This window comes from Salminus brasiliensis, chromosome 17, assembly GCF_030463535.1.
Source record: "Salminus brasiliensis chromosome 17, fSalBra1.hap2, whole genome shotgun sequence".
Taxonomy (NCBI): domain Eukaryota; kingdom Metazoa; phylum Chordata; class Actinopteri; order Characiformes; family Bryconidae; genus Salminus; species Salminus brasiliensis.
The window spans coordinates 33733946-33757706 of record NC_132894.1 but is presented as its reverse complement, the minus strand read 5'-3'; the positions used below and the strand labels follow the sequence as shown (position 1 = coordinate 33757706).

Sequence of the window (23761 nt, the reverse complement as noted above, 5' to 3'; positions counted from 1 at the left end):
AGACAGACATTAGACAGTTTCTATTTATGATGATTTTATAGAATAACCTTCAGCAACAGCTTTTAAAGGCCCAAAGGGTCCATATCCTACATTTGTCTGGCTTAATTTGTCTTCTTATACTTATCTATTTTTCCATGATCTCTTTATCCATTTTATTAAACAGGAGCTCTGAGTGGCTCAGCAGTCTAATGCGCTACCATTATGGCCTGGGGGGGGGGTTGCCATATGGCCTGATCCATGCCACTTTGCCATCAGTAGCCAGAACCTGAGAGAGCACAATTAGCACTACTAACTGAAACACTCATAAATGGGCGGGCCTAACTGCTGTTGGTTGAACAGATAATTATGTTGAATTAATTGGGTTTTATGACATAACTGAAACAATTCATTCAAAATATGGCATAGGGGGGTTGACATATGGGCCCGAGCCATGCCACTTTGCCATCAGTGGCCAGAGCCTGAGAGAGCACAGCCAATTGCTCATCACTCCCTAAAGCGATGTTGGCCTTATAACTTCAGCATAAATGGGCAGGGCTAAACCTCTGTTGGTTGAACAGGTGAATATGTAGATTCATTATGTTTTGTGACATCACAGTAAATTCAGTAAATTCTAAATATTAGTAAATTAGTTGCCTTTTAAAGAGATATGCCATATATGTCATACATATGACTGGGGGGGTCCACATATGTCCCTTTAAACCTTGGCCTACTCTGGCCTTTTACACCAAATGTACTCTGAGTGATGTTTGATGTTTACATCTCAGTGAAGTTATCATGCAGAAAGTTTGGAGCAAATTGGTGGAATTTCCCTTTAATTAAACACATCAAGAGCCAATGGGATTTTCTGTAACTGACAAAAAGAAGAAGAATCAGGGTAATCAGATCAACTCAGAATCAGATCATACTCTTTGTATTGGTTGTATTGGGTGGTTTACTTCCACAGTAATCAGAATGTGTCCGGCTTCTTTAAACTTTACAGGAGAGGGAAAAACCTGCTTAACTTTCAATGGACGTCAATGTAAAAAGATTTCATTCAGAGCCAATTTGGAGCATTTCTATTGGTCTGTTCATCATGGAATTTGGACACAATGTAGATCCAAACTGCTGGATTCACAATATGTGAAAAAGTGAAAAATGGCAAAAATGGAGATTAGTATTTATTAACGATGCTCATAAACTCATAATACCCACAATCCTCATAATCCCCAAACCCCTGACCAGCTACAAAGTTCTATAACAGGACAACAAGAGCCCCTCAAAGTTGCTTGGTCTCGTATATCATCCTCAAGCCTTCATCCCTTTCCCTTCAGAAATCAGCCAGCTGGCACGTACTGCAATGATGGCGCTGAAACCCGAAGCTCCAGCTGGAGCTTTTGTGCATCCAATTGAATCTCAAAGACTGGGAGGGGGAACAGATCGAACAAGTGACACTCGCTGACAGAAGGGAGAGAGAGAGAGAGAAACAGAGAGAGAAATAGAGAGAGAGTGAATGTGAGCGAGAAATAAAGAAGAAGTTGTGTAGAGCATTGCTATACTTTCATGGGGTTCTAATCAGCATTTCATTCACGGAAACTGATGGACTGGATGAATTATGGATGCGTGTAAGTATGCCTGACACCTAAGTTGCTAGATGAGGTTTTAGAAATATAAATATGCCAAGAAATGTCAATTCAGGGTGTTAAAGGTTAAAGCTTAATCCACAAATCTATGTATAAGAACCTATTTAGTGCTTTTTACATTGACTAGCACTTCATTAAAATACCTATTGGACCACCTTTTGGAACTAAGGACGTCTCCATATACAGTCTGTGTAGATAAACCTATGGCAGTCTGCTTTGTGAAAGTGTAGTCAAGTGACAGTGGGCAGTCATTAAGATTTAATATCCACTCCGCAGTGTGACATTTTACTCCCTCAGCGTCTTAGGCGACTCCTAAAGGAGTTCTATAGCAGCAGGTGCTCTCAAAGGGGCAGCGATATGTCTTCGTCTGGACTTGAAGCTTGAAGCTGAGGAATGTCGTGCATAATGGGCAAGTTCGGAATTATCATGTGGGTGATGGTCCTGTTGGGTGAAGTGTCAACCATTTCCGGAGGTAAGGAAAATGCTGGGCTTTTGTGTGAAGTGTGTCGTAGTTGTACTTTACCTTTCAACCACCGGTGGACCATTGGACGCTCTGTAGACTAACATGTAGGCTTTGTGTCCAGGAGGTAAACCAGAAGACCAAAGAGAAGTCATTCTGAAAGAGCTGGTTGAGATATGGCGGAAGGGTGGAGGTTGGTACCCCCGCAGAGAGTGGCCGTCTCCAGAAAGGCAGCAGGGTGAACCCATCCATTCGGTCGTACGGAACATAGTTGGAGGTCTGAAGTCTCTAGGGCTTCTGCCCAAGAAGACCAAACGTCTACCGTCTCTTAAGAAGCCAATTGATCGGAACAGACTCTCTGGATTTCTCTACAACATCTCGATGTATCTTCAGGAGATGAGTGCTGAGCTAGATGATGGTGAGCAGGCCTTCAGCAATGATCAATTCTGGGAGAACCTGTTGTACTCTTTCCTCCAGTCTGACGGGAGGCCGTCACTCGGACAGTGGGATGGGAGGGTTCCTCCTAGGCCGAGCTTCAAGCTCCAGGACCTTTTCCTGTCTCTAAGAGGAAGCCCGCATTGGGATGGACTACTGGGACTGGTGCAGAGCATTTTGACCTTCATGGAGCGGCAGCCGCAAAGACCTATCCTGACATTCGTGTCACAGCACTGGAACACTATCAGCGCTTTGCTCGACACAGTGCTCCAGGCTCTGGTCAGCGGGACCTACGGCCAGGCCAGTGCGGGTCTCCAGGGATTTATCTGTGTCCTGAAAGGACGAAATGACTGCGCTTTCAACTTGAGCTGGTTGCAGCAGGTCCTCACGTTTCTAGAAACAAGGAACTGGAAACCTGTGGTGAATCTGCACCCCGCAGGTGTAGCCACTGACCACAAGGATGGCGTTCTCTCGACTGGGCGTTTCAAGCCGTTTAGCGTTCCCCCAGAGGTCTTACAAGAGGAGAACTATCATTTGGACAATGCGACCCATGAGACGGAGAGCCTCACCTCAATGCACAAGCTGCTTCTGCAGGCCCTGTCGAGGTCAAACGCTGGGGAGAGGGCTGTGCAGTTTGCCGAGCATAACCCGGCCCTCCTGCAGGGTCTTGATGGCCTAAGGCGTGGGCTTTTGCACAGGGTGGGCAGCACTGTGTACGGTAACCTGAGGAGGAAGGTATCGCGTGTGACCATGGCTCTGCTGGATGATCTAGGGAGCATGGTGGGGGAGCCACAGTCCACCAGTCACCAGGGAAGATGCTCTGTGGGCAAGTCTATTCCTCATACTTATAGAACGGTTTTCAGATTTGTAGATAACCAGTAAGAGTTGATATGCATACACTATATTGACAAAAGTATTGGGACACCTGCTCATTCAATATTTCTACTGAAATCAAGGAGATTAAAAAGAGTGTCTCCTGATTTTGTTGGAGTAACTGTCTCTGTTGTTTAGAGAGGAAGGCTTTCTACTAGAAATTAGAGGAGCATTGCTGTGAGGATTTGATTGCATTCAGCGACGAGAGCGTTAGTGAGGTCAGGATGTTGGATGATTGATCACCACCCCACCTCATCGTCCTCATCTCCCCAACTCATCCCAAAAGTATTGGATGGAGCACCACCACAGTTTGTCCACTGCTCCACAGCTCCACATGCTGGGGGTCTGTATACCTCTTTAGTCCACCCCTGGCATTAGGCAGCATGGTGCCCATAGGTTCATGTTTATTTGTTCGAGAGAGTCCAATTCTCCCGGCAATGCTTCTCTACAGGGACTAGACTAGCTGTATGTGTTTGTCAGTAGCTGAAAGCACTGATTAGAAGGGGTGTCCGCAAACATTTGGACGTATAGTGTAGCCATGGAAGCTCACTGTTGAACTGCTGAAATCACAATGGCCATGTTAGTCATTAGGCAGATCCCTGTTACTCTAAATCCGATGGTCTGGATAATCTATCTGCTCCTTTGTTGACGTAAGTAACCATATACCCCTGGCATTATGTGCCAGGCTATGGTATTACATGGGGCACCATTTGTGTAAAGCCCCCCTGTGCAACCTTCTGCGATTATCAGTGATTTGTACTCATGCACTCCTGAACTCACTCATTACTGTTTCCACTTTCTGTTTCCCCCCCAAAGGTGACCTGAGACAATTGATTTTGTGGTAAGTGTCTTAGCCTGGGGAAAGCGCCGCAGTTCATTCTTACTGAGCTCTGTTTGAAAGCACTCCAGACCTTATTAAGCACTTCTCTCACTAATGTGCTACCATTTGTCACACAGGGGTATTAGGCATAATCTGACGTGGAATGCTCAAGCCATGGGTTTCACCTCACAGGGTTTGCCGAGTAGGCCGCCTTTCATGTCCTGCACGCCTTCGGAGGAGGAACAACACGATTCAAGAAAACAGGCCTCAGCAAAAAGGCCTAGACTTCTCCAGCCTCAGCTGACGTACCACGACCCGACAGACGCAACAGACCTGTCAGCCTCGGCTGAGATTCTGGAGGCCGCCTGCAATGCCTCTATACCCGGTCTGACTGGGGTTTCAAATTTCACGGTGTTCCTCTACTGTAATCTTTTTGATGGAGGTGAAGCCACACTGGACCCTGAAATCAGCCATGCAACGCCTGACCTGCATGCTAGTTGTACCAACGCAGCGTGGTACCTCTCGGCCGCGGAGGAAGATTTCCTGTGGGTACACGTGTGCAGCGAATTCTTCGCGCAAGAATTTAATAATACAGTCTGTGCCAACTCGTCCTTCTGGCTTCAGCGAGCCCAACAGGTACTAGATAATGTTGTCCGGATGGTCGGATGACTTGTGGACTTTTTTCTTCACATGCTTTTTTGTACACTGTAAAAAAACAGTCAAATGGCTGGAAGCAGTGGCTGCCAAACACAAAACATTAGCAAAATTAAGGTGGAATATCCCAATTCAAATTATGAGGAAAAACAATAAATTTACAGATGAATTTTTTGACATTTTTATTCACATTTCTGCAGTGAAACACGTTTACTTTACATATTCTGGAATCCTGAATATTAGAATAAAGAAAATCAATAATTCTACTAAAGTGTTATGACTTTATGAGTTAGTCTAACCTACTGCATTTACGTTGTTGTACCATATGTTTAAAACCTTAAAATTAATTCAACTCAAACATTTAAATTTTTTTGCTGTAGAACTTTTAGTGTTGTCACGTTACTGAAGGTGTTCAATAGTAATGATTCAGGAAAAATAAATAAATACATTTCTCGTCAGAAACTTTTTAATATTCAATTTAATATTTCTGTAAATGTTTTTGGATTTCTGCTGAAGTTTGATTGGAATAATTGACTTTACTTTTACATTTTTTATTTTTTTTATAATCACATTTTTAAGTGTGTATATAATTCTCTAGTTAATAAAATTTTGTCTAAAATGACAGTGAAACTTGTTAGTATGACCAACAAACATTTATATTATTATCTGCATGTTTTGGTTGCATAAAAGTTTATAGTATTCTTTCTATAAAAAAAAGAAATACATTTAAAAATAAAACATAAAATAACAATTTTTGTTAATTAATTTACAGAGAAAGTCTGTCATTTTACATTTTGTCTACAGTTAAAAATAATAAAATATTTTTAATATTAATAAATAATATATTAATAATTCCTGTAAGTCTTAAGTTTATAAAGATAAACGCTATACCTGTGATGTTTTTCAGGCTGCCATTTCCAAGGACTACCATTACCTCAACCAGTCAAGCATTGATGACCTCTGTCTTCAGCTCTCCGTAGACAGTTCTGCAAGTTCTGCAAGTGACGCGACCGAAGACTGCTTAGAAATGCTTAGCACCAGATCTCTGAGCGCCCACGATTTCAGGAGGTGCTTCCTGCCCAACAATTCCGCTCTGATCTCGGCCTTGTGTGGCAATGGGACCTCTCCGTTACCCCTTGATGGCTGGGCAGCTGAATACTGCTCTAAAGTACTGCCCAAAGACTCCCACCACGACTCCAAAGACACGCCTTGTGACTTCTCAAACTGGACAGCAGATCATCTCACCAACGCCACTTTGCTTGACCTCTGTGGAGACGCTGTAGGGCTGAGGGACTACATTTGCAAGAACACGACCCGCTACCTCATGCTAGTTCGCAGGCAGCCCTTACTTTTAGACTACTGCAACCCCAACTCAGACTCAAAGCAGGGCACCCGGTGTGTCCTTCAGCAGCTGTTTGACATGCTGCCTGCCCCGTATGACTTTGACACGTCTCAGCTCTGTGTGAACCCTATGCCCATCCTGCAGGAGGCTCTGCACAAGCTAAGCCTGTGTGAAGGTGTCATGGATGAACGTGTGGGCTGGCTGGCCACTGTAAGCTACGTGCTCAGGGTGCTAGATTTTGTTGTGGGACTGTCGGCTGGCTTGGACGAGGGGGAGCGCGAGGTGAGGCAAGGCCTTGGCCAAGCTATTCTACTCTCCAGCCTCTTGGACAACGCCTCCTTCTGGGCAACTCTCAGGCCAGACGCGTCCGTTAGCGTGCTCCAGACCGTTGGGATCTTTCTTAGACGAGAGAGGAACCCATCTCTGAAGGAGGACCTTCTTAGTTGTTTTAGTGTAAGGGCGATTTTAACTGATTGTTGCTGTCCTGCATAAACCTTGTATCTCCAGTATTGACGTTTTTCACAATTTTTACCTTAAAATGCAAATTTCATATTGAATGGACCAATAGAAATGCAAAATCCAAAATAACTTATTTGACTTTCATTGAAACTTGCCATGCCTGTTCCTGTAGAGGTTTGGAGATTTTGGAGATACAGGTTTTGGTTTTTGGTTGCAGTTCTCAGTACGCTAAGCTCATTTTCCTGCCCTTTTCCATCAACAGCCTGTTCTCTGGGATCTCATTCAAAAGGAGGACAACTCATCTGCATTGAGATTTCTTATACAGGTAGAGCTCACTGAATGTTAATACACTATATGGACAAAAGTTTTGGGACACTGATCATTCATTGCTTCTTCTGAAATCAAAGGTATTCAAATGTATGCTTTTGTTGGAGTCTCTACTGACCAGGGAAGACTTTAGAGCATTAGTAAGGGCAGGTTGTTGGATGATCACCACCCCACTTCATCCCCAACCCAAAGTATTAGATGGAGCACCACCATCCATCATTCCAGAGAACACAGTTCTTCCACAGCTCAATGCTGGGGGGCTTTGTAGTCCTTTAGCCAACACCTGGCATTAGGCATTAGGTTCCAATAGGTTCATGTTTATCTTCTCTAGAGAGTCCTATTTTATTGGCAGCACTTCTTTACAAAGACTAGACTAGACAAACCAGCAGGGGGGTAACTTCTAGATTCTTATTGATGAAGTTCTTGTCTTTCTTCTCTGGTGTCCTCCAAAGTCTTCCTCAATGTCCTATTCTATTTGCAGTACTTCTGTACAGGGACCAGACAAGTGTGTGTGTGTGTGTGTGTGTGTGTGTGCATTTGCACATCTGTCAATCAGCAATGAGTGCAACCTAGCTGAGGTAGCTGAATGCATTCATTTGAAGGGGTGTCCACAAAACAATAACCTGTCATCTCTGATGTCCTGGTTGCTGCTGGTCTAGGAATACCTCCAGATGCCCAGGGAGAGCATACGCTCACTTGTGCTGTCTGCAGAAAAAGACGCAGTGAAAAGATTCCTGTCTCATGTCCATCAGAGTTGGGACCAGCTACAAGTGGAGACCATACAGGTAGTCTGACGGCTACAGATGGTCTTATATAGTGCCTTATTCTGCTGTAGAATTAGCAGTACTGTGGTCTCCAAAACATCTCCTGAAGAGCTACGGTACCTTCCCACTGATCTACCTAATTACTGCCTGATTTGGGTTCGATTTGGGCTGGGATGACGCCTGCAGGAAGGTAGCTCTTCAGGAGGAGGGTTGGATGCCGCTGTTTTATACTGTCTTTATTGACAAAGTTCTTGTCTGTCTTCTCTGGTGTCCTCCAAAGTCTTCCCCAAAGGAACAGGAAGCCATGGAGACAATGACCGCAGCATTCATCCACAAATTTCCACGTGTAACACCAGAGCTATTTGTTGACCTCTCACAGTTCATCCCCTACATGTCTGTATCCGATATCATGAACTTCCCTGCATCGCTGATGGTCAACGACAGTGTGTGAGTAGAGACAAAAATCTGGACAAAAATATTGGGACACCTGCTCATTCATCGTTTTTTCCCGAAATCAAGGGTATTCAAAAGTGTCGGCCCTGCTTTTGTTGTAGTAACTGTCTCTACTGTCCAGGGAAGACTAGGTGCTAGATTTTGGAGGAACATTGCTGTGAGGATCTGATTGCACTCACTGAAAAGATGTTAGTGAGGTCAGGTTGTTGGATGATCACCACTCCACTTCATCCCCAACCCAAAGTATTAGATGGAGCACCACCATCCATCATTCCAGAGAACACAGATCTTCCACAGCTTCACAGCTCAATGCTGGGGAGCTTTATACCCCTCTAGCCCACACCTGGCATTAGGCATTAGGTGCCAATAGGTTCATATTTATCTTCCCAAGAGAGTCCTATTCTATTGGCAGTACTTCTCCACAGGGACTAGACTAGCTGTGTAGCTGAATGCATTCATTAGAAGAGGTGTCCACAAACATTTGGACATATAGTGTATGTAGTGCAGTGGGTGCATTTGGAATGGACAGCGTAGCGGATAATACCACCACCCCACACCCAGAACCTTGGAGGTGGTGGTGTTATCCACCATGCTGTCCATTCCACTATTGACTATATGTGCATCAGCAATAAGCCCTCCAGAACTCTAACTGAAGAACCCTGGTCTAAAGCCAGAGATTTGACTCTTCTGACACTGCTGAAAAATCCCAATTCTCTTCGGATGTCCAGATTACCTGCATTCTTTTTCAGGCTGATGGCCATTCGTGACCACAGCTCTGAGATGAAGTCCCCCCAGAAGCAAGCATTTGCTAAACGCCTCCTACAGTCAAGCGTGGTAGGAGACGTCTCCACCTGGCCACCATACTTCCTCACCGCCATCCTTCCTCTGCTCCCACACCTCCCTGTCAGCCACTTCCAGCAGTTAACATCCCAGCAGGTGGGTAGCAGAGATCGAAACTCGAAACTGTAGATGTTTCACCAAAATCTGCAAGAGACCACAGTTAAATGTTTAATGTTGGTGCACCACACAGCTCAGCCCCCTGGTGGATTTTTTGGCAAATAGCAGCCTGGATGCCACAAGAGGGCGCCATGTGCTTCGTACTCTGTTCAGCAAGAGGAAGAATCTGACCAGTGAGACAATAATGAGGTAATACATTACTCTGAATGGTATTGGACAGTTGGGCAACAAGACAAATGGTTAACCAGTTGTTTTCCCCTCTGCTACAGGCTAGGCGTCCTAATATGCTACCTGAATTCAGATGAGCTGCACCGCTTCTTGTCTACTTCGCCTGTCTCGCCGGCTCTGTGGCTGCAGCTTGCAAAATGTATTTCAGAAGGCCATGTCAGTGGAAATAGCAGAGTGAGTTTGCCCTATTTACAGTGCCTATGTCAATATATCGCTGCAGTCATGCAAAAACCTCGCATCTCCGTTTTCTTTCGTTTTTTTTTTTAACTTTTCGACTTAATCTGAATCTGCCGGTTTTTCTTCTCTTGTAAAGTTGTCCTGTTCAACCAAAAATAAGTCACCTTGCGTTTTCTTAAGGTGGTAGTAACCTCAGGCTCCTGTAGATGGCGTTGCATGAGGATGATCAGGCTTTAAATACCGGTGGGGTGAGCGACAGGCCTCATGGATGGAGATGAAGCTGTTATCTAGAGCGACTTATATACAAGCCAAGGGACTGGTGGGCTTACCTGCCTGGGAAATTGAACCTCACGAACCAACTACATTATGGGCCCTTTCTCGTATGTGTGGAACATGAGCTAGATTGGCTCTGAGTGGGTTTGTACATGTGTTTTTTATACTGGGCTTCCTAAATTGACCCCATCATTACAGCTCACCTTAATCTCACCTTAATATGGGTCCCATCTAGGCCCTGAATGCAGTGTACAGTACGACACAGATGGGACCAATGATGAACCCCTCTCAGGGGCCAACGTGGACAAAGCGCTCTGGTTCCCAGTTGGGCTACCTGTACAGGCCCCACATGGACATGTTAGCTGGGAATGCTTATTATGCATTGTGACTTCAGCAACAGCTGATAAAACTGACACAGTTTCTCCCGTGTTCAGCTTTCCCATTGGCTGGGCCTCACTCTTAAATCTCTGAACACCAGCGTCTTGTCTTCTTCGGCACTGGCCTCTCTGCACGGAGTCTTACCCCAGCTGGGCGCCTCGTTCTTGCAGTCTCTTTCCTCATCTGAGTTGCTGGAGCTCTTCTCTTTGCCTGCCATTCCCACTTTTCCACCTGCACAGGTAAGCACAGCATCTAACTCAAGATTAAGACCAATCAAATTCTGCCCTGAATTGAACCGTTGACCTCTTTATTCCATTCCAGGCCTTCCAGATCCTCAGCAAAATAGCCCAAGAAACGAATGTAAGTGGTGACACAGGATCTATAGGTTTGAATGGCACTGGCTCTGAGAACAGCTGTATTCATTCAGCTCTCCTGTTTAGATCAGTGCAGACACATTATGTAGGCTCAGGCCATTACTGACGGGCTTGACTCCCGCCTTTCTGAGAAACCTGAGTGTACCTGACATGATGGGAACATCTGAATGTCGGTGCTGGAGCTCTCTGCTGACTGACCTGCAGCCGGGCCATCGCGCAATGGTCTCCAGCGCAATACAGCAGGTACTGCATTTAATGAATCTGGATATGCTTATAAATATATCATTTTGGCCTATGGTTGATTTTTTCCCCAGTTTTAGGCCTTGATTGAGGTATGAAGACCTTCTGTTCGCACACAGTGAGGAAATCTCTGATGTTGTTAGAAACAGTAGCTGTTCCAAAGCCTAGGCCCTCATAGAAGGCCATTCCAAAGTGAAGGACCCTTCATATACAGCCTTTCGAGGACAAAACTGATGTAGGAAAACAACAGCAACATGAAAATGGAGAACGAAGCCGCCAGAGCAGAGTCTTAAAAGTTTGTGATACCTTGTGAAGTGTTAAATAATTAAATAATTAAAGCCTTTGTCCGTATATCGTATTTTAAGTTTTGTGCTGCAGTTGCAGGAGGCAGGACCTTTCTGGTGACGTCACCACATGGTCTTATTAGTTGTTCCATTTGTGTGAACAGTAGGCTACTAAGCAAGAGTCTTCACAGCAGCCTAGGCTTTGGAACGCAGCTAGTATTTAGGTCTATTTTGGCCGATACACTGCTTCTTTGATGAATATAACATCAACTTTTGAGAGGTGGTAGGGTCCTCTGCCGGGGTGGCATGCTCATGTGAGAGTTTAAGGCTGTTTTAAGGTTTTCTGTGGATGAGGAAATTTTCAGAAATGCTAAGTCTTCAAAAACATCTGGACAGAACCTTTAGGGCTTTATTTACACCGCAGGGTTAATCAGATTTTTAGAGTGATTGTTCTACGTTCAGACTATGATTGCAATTACTTTCCTGATTGGTTACCATAGTAACAGTGTACATGTGAATAAGATAACGAGTGAGAGTGAGGCTTGGATGAGGTCTAGATAAATTGTTAAATTGTTACCAAATGAGTACAACCAGCTAACAGAACGTCAGGTCAGTATATCACAACAGCACTGAACACCATGGTTAAATCAAAGACTTGAATTAGGATTAAAATAGCCAATACCTGATCCATTAAAATATGCCTGGGTCGGACCGATCCCGATCAGGACATCCCTACTATTTGATCAGCATGTATCATGGCCTGTTAATTATGTAATTAGATGTAAGAGCAGTCGTGTCCCTCTCTGATCTAACTACTCATTCCCGTTTATCTAAAGGGTCTGGAGCGTTCATCAGCAAACATCACGCTGTACCTGCACTGCCTTCTACCTGTCATGTCCCTGAAACAACTTGCAATGAAGCTCAATGGACAGGCAATCATTCAGGGCCTTCCTCTATACCAGAACATGCCCTGGTCCCATCAGCAGGTAAAACACTGATCATCCCTGTGCCTCACCAGCTCCTTTTAAATAATTACCATTGTGTTTTAAACACAACTCTTACGGGCTGATGTCATACACTATATGGACAAAAGTATTGGGACACCTATTCATTCAGCATTTCTTCCAAAATTCAAAGTATTAAAAGATTGTATACTGCTTTTGTTGGAGGAACTGTCTCTACTGTCCAGGGAAGATGGCTTTCTACTAGATTTGGGAGGAGTATTGGCTCATACTCCCCCAACTCCCCAACTCATCCCAATCAAAAGTATTGGATGGAGCACCATCCATCATTCCAGAGAACACAGTTCCACTGCTCCACAGATCAATGCTGGGGGGTGTTATATAATCATCTAGCCCACACCTGGCATTAGGCAGCATGGTGCCAATAGGTTCATGGTTATCTGCTCCAGAGAGTCCAGAGAGAGATTCAGAGATTCTATTGGCAGTGCTTCTCCACGGGGACTAGACAACCCGTGTCAGCAATGTGTGCAGCTTAAAGTAGCTGAATGCATTCATTAGAAGGGCTGTCCACTAACATTTGGACATATAGTGTATGTACTTGAATCAGCTGATGATGGTTATGCAGATGAGCCTTTCAGTAAATTGATACAAACTGCCCCTCAGCTGCCTTAGCAAATTGGTCTCACTGTAGTACAATAGCTTCCACAAGGGAATATGAATTAATAATGCTCGCATTAGAGTGATCTCAGTCTCGGCCAAAGCCGTATCACGTTCCATCTTGATTGCCATCCAACTGCTCATGTTTTTCATTCAACAGGCTCAGCTGCTTTTCGGAATGATCCAGGAGACGGAGAACATCACCAGAGATACAGTACTGTAAGTGATACAAGGCTGCCCCACAACTTTTTTAGCTTTCTTTCTATTAGCTGTTTATTAGTCTGGGTTAATCGTGACAGACTAAGGGGCCAGCTGGGGCTGTAATGTTTGCCAGGCTGGAAAATTGGAAAAACAATGAATCCAATACAATTCAACATTGTTTGAACTAGATAAACTTTTTTCTAAATTTATTAAAACAGTATGTGCAGCTCCGAGTGGTCCAGCAGACTAAGGCGCTGCCATGCTGCTTGCCATCAGCAGCCAGAGTCTGAGAGAGCACAGCTGGCCTTGTTCTCTCTGGGTGGGTAGATCACCGTTGCTGGCAGACATGGGCGTCTGCTAGCTGATGGATCAGAGCTGGGTATCCGGCGCTTTCCTTAAAGCGTAGTAGAAGTCTTAATGTCAACATGGCACAACCGCTGTCAGTCACAGGCCCTTGGAATCATCCTAAATACCCCCCCCCCACCACCACCACCACCAATATACCACCGACTCTAATTATCTATGGATGCTCAGTTTCGGGCCAGTTTGGCCTGACTAAATTGGCCTATACAAAGACGTTGTGATGCTATTGACATTTTTGAGCAAATCATGGTTTATGGTTTGGTTATGGTTACGGTTAAGGTACGAAAAGTCTAAATTTAGTTTTTGTCCAGGTCCAGAAAAGCGTCCATCAAACGTCAAACCAATCTAGATGTCCCGGGAACGTCTAGGAAAGTCGTCTTATTCAGGCCTTTCTTATGTCTTGGTGCTCACTGATGGAGGCTTAGTTATGTAATGTTAGCAGCTGCTGTTGCTATGGCAATGTGAGAGGCACATTTTACTAGAATCTGTTTATCTACATTATAAAACACCTATGTTATATTTTACCATATGCAATGTTATTTCCACTTCAGCTATTCTGAGCACTCGTATCCATCTATCCTACTTGAACCAGTAACAGCAGACTAAATCCTAATGTTTTATGGCTTCCTACTTTACGGCCTTCTGCAGTATTGCGCTATTTGTTGCTTTCCATTGCAGACGTTTGGGTCGCATTGCGAGCGGTATGAGCTGTAAGAAGCTGCGGCACTGGGCCAATGAATCAGACTTCTCTGAATTGTTGCGGTTTATCACGGAATTGCCAGGAGGACTGAGGCCAGCTCTGGTGAGAATGTGTGAGACAAGCTTTAGACAATCGCAGCAATTCAAAATAACTGGTCTCTACTGTTTTCCCGATTGTCATGCCAAGGCAAAGTCTAGTGCTCTGCCAGTGCTAATGGCATTTGTAACAAATGAAAGCACTTGAAGGTTTGCATTTCGGTTTGCCAGTACATAACAAACGATAAGCGAATACGCCAATACCATCATTGTGCTGTGATGCAGTTGTTTAATAGCCGTTTACCAGCCATGTGGCAGTCGCTTTAAAGGCTTCTCAGCCTGATTCATTATTAAAACAAATGACCAGGCAAACATCAGGCCTCAGAGAAGTACTGCATGCCAGTACAATACAGGCTTAGGAAAAATGAATAAGTGGTTTCTAACCAATTATGTTTCAACAGAGGAAATGTGTGGTGGAGGAGCTTCGGAAAAGGCCAAATATAGACCTGAATGGCCTCAGCTCTTCATTTACTGCAGGATTACCGTAAGATCAGTCATTTTCCCTCCTCCCTCTGAAGCTCATTCCTCATCTAGCCCCTGCCTCACTGTTGTATGCTGTCTCCCAGACTGATGATGATCGAGCGCCTGTCCAACACCTCACTCATGGCCGTCCTGAACCACATTCGACAACACTTTATCGATTTTCTGCAGCTTCCAAGACACAAGCAGATGGCCTTGGCTGAGAAAGCTATTGATGTTCTTGTAAGAGAAATAGCTTTTGCAACACTCTGCTGGAATGGGAGAATTTAGGCATTGTTTAGATGCTCAGTAAGAGTGTATAAGAGTCATTAGAATGTGTACCCTAGGGCTTTGCAATATCTGTTTTTGTCAAAATAATATTATTGCTCCGAGGCCCCGCTATTCCTAATTCAGATTGAACTGAATCAAATCAATATTCTTACACGTTGTCCCAGCTGACAGTGATTTTGCAGAGTGCACTTGCAAACATTTTCCAGGGTATATCTGAGGACCATCTCTCTGGGGCCTCCATGGACCTGCTAGGGCCTCTCCTGCTCTTTCTGGACAGGGATGCTCTAGCCCAGGTGGACAGAGAGGCTCTGAAGCTGCGCCTGGAAGATCTGAGACAATACTGCATGCCTTCTGAATCCCTCAGTGAAATAGCTGCCTTGCTCACAGAGAGGAGCTTGTTGGGGTGAGTCAGTGTAACTGAGCTCTACTAAAGCCTGAGTAGACTGATAAATCACTGTGCTGATCAGTTATTGATCTCAGTGTTACTGAGCTCTCCTAAAGCCTGAGTAGACTGATAAATCACTGTGCTGATCAGTTATTGATCTCAGTGTTACTGAGCTCTACTAAAGCCTGGGTAGACTGATAAATCACTGTGTTGATCAGTTATTGATCTCAGTGTTACTGAGCTCTACTAGAGCCTGAGTGAACTGATAAATCACTGTGCTGATCAGTTATTGATCTCAGTGTTACTGAGCTCTACTAAAGCCTAAATATACTGATTAATCACTGTGCTGATCAGTTATTGATCTCAGTGTTCAAGAGCTCTACTAAAGCCTGAGTAGACTGATAAATCACTGTGTTGATCAGTTATTGATCTCAGTGTTACTGAGCTCTACTAAAGCCTGAGTAGTTTGATAAATCACTGAGCTGATCAGTTATTTAGTTTCTCGGTGTTAGTGAACTCTACAAAAGCCTGAGTAGACTGATAAATCACTGTGCTGATCAGTTATTGATCTCAGTGTTACTGAGCTCTACTAAAGCCTGAGTAGACAGATAAATCACTGTGCTGATCAGTTATTGATCTCAGTGTTCAAGAGCTCTACTAAAGCCTGAGTAGACTGATAAATCACTGTGTTGATCAGTTATTGATCTCAGTGTTACTGAGCTCTACTAAAGCCTGAGTAGTCTGATAAATCACTGAGCTGATCAGTTATTTAGTTTCTCGGTGTTAGTGAACTCTACAAAAGCCTGAGTAGACTGATAAATCACTGTGCTGATCAGTTATCATTTAGGTTTGCATCTGATCTAGTTACTCTTCCCTCCACAGAGAGCCAAAATCATGGACGGTGGGGGATGTTGAACATGCAGGCCGTCTCGTGTTCACCCTGTCACCCCAGCAGATAAGATCTCTACCGCTGGTAAGAATAAAAAAGTATCTTTGACAGACAGTCCTTATCATTATAGCTCAGGTAGTCTGCCCTGTCTTGCTCCATTATGCTGAAGGTCATGTCTCTGTTAGGACGATTTAGGAAAAGACACAGTTGAGCAGGTTTTGCAGAGTCAGTGGCACTGGAAGGACTCCACGCTTGGTAAAGTGTGTGCTGACCTGAAAGGATTAAAAGACAAGATCTACAGCCTCATTCACAAAATCATCAAAGGCCGCAGATGGACAAGGAGAGGTGAGGCTTGTTTATGGCTTCAATTTCCTGCATCTGTTACAGCTTACGGAACTTAATCAGACCTTATCTGTGAGTGAACCGACTGTGTGATTATCAGAACCAACACCCAACTGTGCGGACGTCAAAGGAACCTTCCCCTCGGCCTGGCGCTGGTATCAGCTGAGTCGAATGAAGAGAAGGGAGCTAGAGGAGTGTGTAGAGTTCATGGGTCTGGATGCCTCACTGGATTCTGAGCAACGTGGGGCGTTGTGGGCAGAGCTCAGACCGGTCAGTCCTTTAACACTTGTAGCTATTTTCCTACACTGTTAGTCAGAAAGTACCAGATCCTTGTGGAACTTTTGAAGGTTCTTCAATTTGCTTCTTAAGGTGCTCTGAGGAACCTTTAAGAAAATGCTTTAGATGAAAAAGGTTGCTTAAAGGTTCCTTAAGAGGTTCTCCACAGTTTCAAACTTTTGAGTACAGAGTAGGCCCAAACCTTCGTCTGTAAACTTGCCTATTGTGTAAAAGTACTCTGGATTAGTGTTGATATGAATAGGGGATCAGATTTGTTTCATTTTCTAGCTCTATAAGCCGGTGAAGGCGCTCAGGCCCGAGCAGCTGCTGGAGCTGGGCTGTATCGCCACTGAGATGGGTGAGAGAGAGCTGCAGGCAGCTAACATATCTGACCTTGCTGTGGTGGCTCAGCTCGGGAGTTTTAAGGAATGGAGCTCAAAGAAGGTGAGTTCTGACGCCTGTGCTCTCAGTTTATTTGAAGAAATAAAGAATCAAAGACTGCTCAGAGATGAATTCCCTCTGCAGTGCAGTATTACACACACTCTTAAGCAATTCTCTATTAAATGTGTGTAATACTGGATTGGCATATTGGTGTGAGTTGAGGAGTTGGGGATGAGTTGGGAAGTTGGGGATGAGTTGAGGAGTTGGGGATGAGTTGGGAAGTTGGGGGTGAGTTGATGAGTTGGGATGAGTTGAGGAGTTGGGGATGAGTTGAGGAGTTGGGGATGAGTTGGGAATTTGGGGATGAGTTGAGGATGAGTTAAGGAGTTGGGGTGAATTGGGAAGTTGGGGGTGAGTTGAGGAGTTGGGGATGAGTTGGGAATTTGGGGATGAGTTGAGGATGAGTTAAGGAGTTGGGGGTGAGTTGGGAGGTTGGGATGAGTTGAGGAGTTGAGGATGGGTTAAGGAGTTGGGGGTGAGATTGGGAGGTTGGGGTGAGTTGAGGAGTTGAGGATGAGTTAAGGAGTTGGGGTGAGTTGGGAGGTTGGGGTGAGTTGGTGAGTTGAGGATGAGTTAAGGAGTTGGGGGTGAGTTAAGGAGTTGAGGATGAGTAAAGGAGTTGAGGATGAGTAAAGGAGTTGGGGGTGAGTTGGGAATGGGTTGGGGATGAGTTGGGAAGTTGGGAACAGGTTGGGGAATTGGGGATGAGTTGGGAAGTTGGGAATGGGTTGGGGAGTAACCTCACTAATCCGCTTGTCGCTGAATGCAATCAAATCATCACAGCAATGCTCCAAACTCTAGTAAAAAGTTGTTACTAAAAGTAGGATCAACTCTTTAAAAAAAACAACAACTCAATTTTGGAAGCAACAATGAATAAGCAGGTGTCCCAATACTTTTGTCCACAGAGTGAATGTAATTTCAGCAGCTGACAGTGATATTATCCACTGTGCTATCACTACACTACACTACACTTCACTGTAAAGGACGAGTTCGGGGCTCCTATAGCTACCCAGTCGGTCAGCTGAGATATGTTTGGAGCTAATTTTGTCCTGTTTTAGCACTGGAGCTATAAAGCTAAAGTAACTAAAAAACCCAACAAAATAAAGTATAATGGTTTAAAAGTTGCTCCTTGGCTCCCCCAACAGGTGTGGAGTGTAATTCCGTTTTACACCACTGCTGTAAATACAAATCATACTTTGAGCGCTGTACACATGCATTTCTGGACAAGCTGAGAGCTCCAGAAGCTTGTGAACATCTGAATGTATAGAAGCATGTGAGTAAAGTAGGCGGTAGAGTAATACTACAGGAATGTACACTAATATGACTCTATGGGTTACGCAGCGTTTTGCTAACATCTCTGGAGAGAGGTTCTCCTCCTGCCGCTCCACCAATGTACCATAGTGCAGTAGCAGCGTTCCAGGCCTGTAGTAGACGGAGACGCCGTTCTCCCTGTTACAGTCAGTGGAGCTTCGGCATGACTCTGAAGCTGCTGTTTTAACATGCAACTGCTACATAATGTTGGTTTAAATACGGTAATTGCTTGTTTTTTATTGCCATAATGGCTACTACCTTTGGAATTATGGGTAGGCGCATTTAAAACCATTTACTCACCACTTACATCAGCCACTGGCGTGGTGTTTTCCAGATGAGAGCAGCTCTCCAGGGCATAATGAGACGTCGTAAGCAGAAGCCAGAAGACCTTGGAGTGCTGGAGCTGGTTTCGCTTGATCATCTGCTTTGTGGCCTCAGCCCCTCAGAAATCTCTCGTCTGGACCCGTCCAGCCTGAGGTCACTATCCCCTTTTTTTAATGACTGTTTACAAATCTGTGATTATGATCGTACTATACATCTCCAAACTTCTCGTTCATGTGTGTGTGTTAGTGTGGCAGCTTTGTTCCTGAGGGAGACGGTCCTGCCGTGCTCTGAAGAGCAGACTGAAGCCCTGACTGCTCGACTCTCCAACCCTCTGGGCTTCGGCCCAGTCAGCAGCTGGGGTTCTGAGGTCTTCACTGAGATTGGGACTCTGGCAGGTAGGGGTCCAAGCACTTCCTAAGATGAAGGACAGTAGTGGGCATTATTCAGTTTGGGCATTGTGCTTACGGTGATGACTTGGCCAGAATTCTCAAAAAAACTCAATCAAACCAAAACCAAGTGTATTAATTACACAGTACTTCTTGGACAAGCTGATCTTATTGCTCATATCTGAACTTCTGCTTAACCTTTAGACCTTTCGTTAGTTTATTAAGTAAGCAATCCCAGTGACATCATTTAAAAGGCCTTTCACTCTCCCTGATTTTACACTGAACAAGCAGTCTGTTCTGCTAATTAGCATTATGCACAGCTAATGCTGTTTAAAAACCTACGAACTAGCCGCTTTATCTATTTCATTTGATCTATTATACCCTCATTTTACTCCCCCAGGACACCCGGGCTGTTGTAGTGTAATCTGTGTGCTACACTACTAGCTATTACAAACTAAACCAGTCAGCTATGGTTAGCCTGCCTATGTTAGCCTCAGTTAAACCAGGTTGCTATAGTTAGTCTGCCTGCCTTAGCTTCAATTTAACCAGTTCGCTAATCTGTTAGCATGTCTGTTTTGGCCTGAATTAAACCTACTAGCTAAAGTTAGCCTACTCTAGGCCGAGACTCCTGCAGCAGAGTTGGATTAGTAGGAATTAGCTGGAGTTATCACCATGTCTACCCACCCACATACCTACCTACCTGCCTACCAACCTACCTTCCCATGTCTAATAAATGATGTAACATCTCAATGTGTTTTGAGGCTTAGGCATGCCTTTTGTGTTATGCTAAATTGGTGGCTATAGGCTTCCATTACTTGTTAGCAACATTAGCCTCATATCTCCAGACGTGACCATGTTTGGTTTGGTGTAAATTAGATTCTTGGTGGAACCATTGCTTTACCAACAACTAACACCAAGCCCCTCTTTTCAGCCGGACTGGACGACATGGTGTTGTCTGCCCTTGTAGAAGAACAAATAGGAGGGCTGACCCCAGCAGCGATAGCCCTGATACCCCCCAGAAAGATGGCTGTAAGAGCTTCACAGTCTGGCTCTTCTGATAATGATATAAGGAACAATGGCTATGATTTGACTTGAAGCTGAAAGCCATAAGTGTGTGTTTCACCCTGCTGCTTATAGGTGGTCTTTAGTGCCGCTCAGCTGTCCTGGATGAGTGTTGAACAAGCGTGGGCAGTGACGGAGGAGCAGTGGGAGGAACTGGACAGTGAGCAGAAACAGGCACTAAGCATAGCACAGTATGAAGGCGATGTGATGCTCGGGCACAGAGGTGGGTCAGACAGTGCCTAGAGGAAATGTCGCTGGCTGGGACTTGTACAGAGCCCCAGAACCTTTTTATGGTTTTGATCTCTTGAGGTCCGTTTATGAAGTTTGTGTGGGTTTATGTACCAAAAAAACAGTTCAAAGAATATGTTATATGAGCTTTTCCAACCTTTCTTCATCCCTGGCTGTTTTTGCTACTATGTTTTAAGGCTGATATAGGCAAATAACCTTTGTTCTGAGTGGCTGCCATGAATCACATCTCATTTAGCAGTCCAGGCTTAAACATACCTGAACAAACTGTTCTAAAATCTGTTTGAGAAACTAGACTTGAGCCACTCTTAAATCTTTTGGAAGACACCAGTGATCAATTTTTGCTTCCCAAGAGCCGGGACAGCACAGATTTTCTCCATCTTCTAACCCAACTGAGCTCTCACCATATCGACACTGGTAAAAGTAGAAGATCCTTGAGGGACTTTTGGAGGTTATTCAGTTTGAAACTGTGGAGGAACCTCTTTTAAAAGTGCTTCAAGGAACATTTTTCTTTTAAAAGGTTCCTTAAAGCTTCTTAAGAGGTTCCTCCAGAGTTTCAAACGGAAGGACCTCCAAAAGTCCCTCAAGGATCCTATACTTTTACGTGTGTAGCTCAGTAGGGTTAGACATTGGAGAACATTCCTCAAGGATCTTCTACTTTTAACAGTGCTGTAACTCTGCTGTAAACAGTTTGAATGTAAAAATGTAAATTACATACATTTAATATAGCCTAATCACATTTCCCCGTACTTGATTTTACTGTGAGCTACTACTAGTAATATTAGCTAGTACACTTTTAGCAACACCCCTGTTATCCTGAACTAAGCCGGTCAGCTATGGTTAGTCTTCCTATGTTAGCCTTAATGAAACCAGCTTGCTATAGGTGGTCTGCCTGTGTTAACTTCCCTTAAACCAGTTTGCTAATCTGTTAGCATGTCTGTTTTGGCCTGAATTAAACCTACTAGCTAAAGTTAGCCTACTCTAGGCCGAGACTCACCAATCACCATGTCAGCCCATTAGCCTGAACAAGTTAGCATGCTAGGCATCTGTGTCAGCAACAGGCGCAACTGAGAGTAGCTGAATGCATCAGTAGAAGGCCGTTTAGTGTATCGTTAATTGATGGCTCTGATATGTACTCCATATTCAATGGGGGGGAGGGAGTTTGCTACATTAGGCTACATACAGTCCACCTACATCAGTAGGCCTTTGAAGTAGTACGTCAGTACTGCTAGTGAATGAATAAAAAAGAAACCAGTCAGCATTAGACCATGAGCATTATGCTAATTGCCTCCTAATAGCTTTTATACATTATCAGTCACACTTGTATTTGGAGGATGTGTTCTTTTAATTCTTTTAATAGCTGACTTATGGGTTCAGTCGAGGGAGACTGATCTAAATAGCTCCTGATTAGAGTCCATGTGGCTATTTTGTATTTCGCTGTTCAGAATGAAACAAGGAGGATCTGCAAATGTCTTTATTTTCCGCTATATATAGACAGCTGTCTAGACGTCATTTGTCATTGTAACGCAGGGTGTGTTTGTCTCCGCAGGCAGGAACCGGGCTCCTTCGGTGCAGTTTGCCGACAACCTCCCAGCATGCGCCTTATTTTTACTGTGTATTCTGTGGCATTTATTATAAACACCAACAGGAGTGCACCTCGCTCTTATTTATTTGCTCTACTTTATTAAATTCGTACATTTTTTGATTAAAAACCAACATCAGGAAAAAAACGAAGGCCTGTTTATTTTGTCGCATGAGGACAGTCTGGACTGAGTGCAGAGAGGAGAGTTTTCTACACTGATCTTCTAACTTTTGTCCTTTTTTATTTCACCATCTGTTGCGCCTAGCACTGGTGGAAGCCATGAAGCCACACACACACACACACACACACACACACACACACACACACACACCCACTGATCAACTGCCATACTCAGTGTTGAAGAACTACAATAGCTAGGCCTAAGATTTAGATTTATGGACCCCCACCTAATTTCTACATACACTATAAGGACAAAAGTATTGGGACACCTGCTTTTGTTGGAGTGACTATTTTACATAAGTCCTATTCCCATGTACATGTACATGTATACTCCTCTGCTGTGTTCTCTCTTCACTGGCTTCCCGCATCAGATTCAGAACCCTGACACTGGTCTACAAAGCCAAGACTGGACCAGCCAGCCTCTCCACCAGTACTTGATGGTGATGGTCAAAAGCCGATCCGCACCAAGAGTCCTTCCAGCTTCAAGTACGGCTCGGCTCGACCCGCCATCCTTTAAGATCCACGGAAGACGAGCGTCCAGACTTTTTTCTGTCCTGCACCGAAGTGGTGGAACGAGCTTCCCCTGGGTGTCCGAACAGCAGAGTCCAACACTCGCTGTCTTCAAACCCAGACTGAAGACCCTCCTCTTCTGAGAGTACTCAGGCGAAGAGAAGAGTACTATGGTCTCCATATTGACTTGTGTTTAGTAGAATCTCAGTCTTTAGTATCAAAATCTTTAGTAGAGTCTCAGCTTGAAGGATCTTCTGGATTCTAGCCGATACAAACTAGCTAAGGGTCTTTCTGAGTAAACAGTGAAGTGCTTTTGTAAGTCGCTCTGGAGAAGAACGTCTGCTAAACGCCTCCAATGTAAATGTAAGAAAATTGTTGCATTTTAATTGGTGTATCTTGTCGTTACGCTGCACTATACTTATAGTCTGAATTGAACTACTGTACACAAACAAATTAGCTTGAATAACAGTACAAACAATAACAGTCATGACAGATTAGCTCATTTTCAAACCTAGAGCCCTCGATTAGCTCATGCGCCCCAGGCCTATAGACTTCCATTAGCCTCGTAGCTCCAGTGGAAAACTAAAGAAGCACACTTGAGACACCAAACATGCCATATCTGAGACACCATGTTTGGCCTAAGTGAAAACTTGTAGTTTGTGACCTGATGCTTCTGTACTTCGACCTGAGTTGGTTTTTGGAAACGTACTTTTTCTTCAGCCATTATTTTTACCAAACTAACAAACACCACTTCTCCTCGGGTGTGGGGTTTATGAAGCCAGTCCCCCTCCTTCCCACCGCTGATTGAGTCAGGTGTGTTGTATTGGCTGAGTGGGAGTGAATCACAGCAGGCTGTTTGGGCCTGCGGCCTTTCAGCTGAGCTTCCTCTCACCTCACGCCTACAGCGGTACGAGCTCCTTTCTCTACCTACTAAAAAGAAGGCAAACTGTTTCTCAGCCTCATGAAAAACTGGGCCAAGGTA

The 23761-nt window shown here is 44.4% G+C and overlaps 1 protein-coding gene across 1 annotated transcript; it reads left to right on the top strand.

Annotated features, from left to right (window-relative positions):
• Nucleotides 1–1511: 1511 nt before the first annotated feature.
• Nucleotides 1512–22184, top strand: LOC140537790 (stereocilin). Its single transcript, XM_072660044.1, has 30 exons — nt 1512–1601; nt 1917–2091; nt 2204–3340; nt 4204–4228; nt 4345–4756; nt 5769–6656; nt 6925–6987; nt 7649–7774; nt 8034–8200; nt 8956–9142; nt 9237–9352; nt 9433–9565; nt 10276–10458; nt 10541–10579; nt 10660–10836; nt 11954–12103; nt 12897–12955; nt 13979–14102; nt 14497–14579; nt 14662–14797; nt 15052–15248; nt 16113–16203; nt 16305–16464; nt 16562–16731; nt 17026–17181; nt 18824–18966; nt 19060–19208; nt 20131–20228; nt 20337–20484; nt 22057–22184. Exons 2-30 carry the CDS (start codon nt 2013–2015, stop codon nt 22143–22145), a joined length of 5685 nt encoding a protein of 1894 aa, XP_072516145.1. The 5' UTR covers nt 1512–1601; nt 1917–2012; the 3' UTR covers nt 22146–22184.
• Nucleotides 22185–23761: the final 1577 nt, after the last annotated feature.

Coding starts and splice junctions, on each gene's coding strand:
- LOC140537790 (XM_072660044.1), top strand. CDS start 2,013: ATGTCGTGCATAATGGGCAAGTTCGGAATTATCATGTGGGTGATGGTC. Junction 4,757..5,768: donor CGGAGGAAGATTTCCTGTGG/GTACACGTGTGC, acceptor GATGTTTTTCAG/GCTGCCATTTCCAAGGACTA. Junction 6,988..7,648: donor CATTGAGATTTCTTATACAG/GTAGAGCTCACT, acceptor CTGCTGGTCTAG/GAATACCTCCAGATGCCCAG.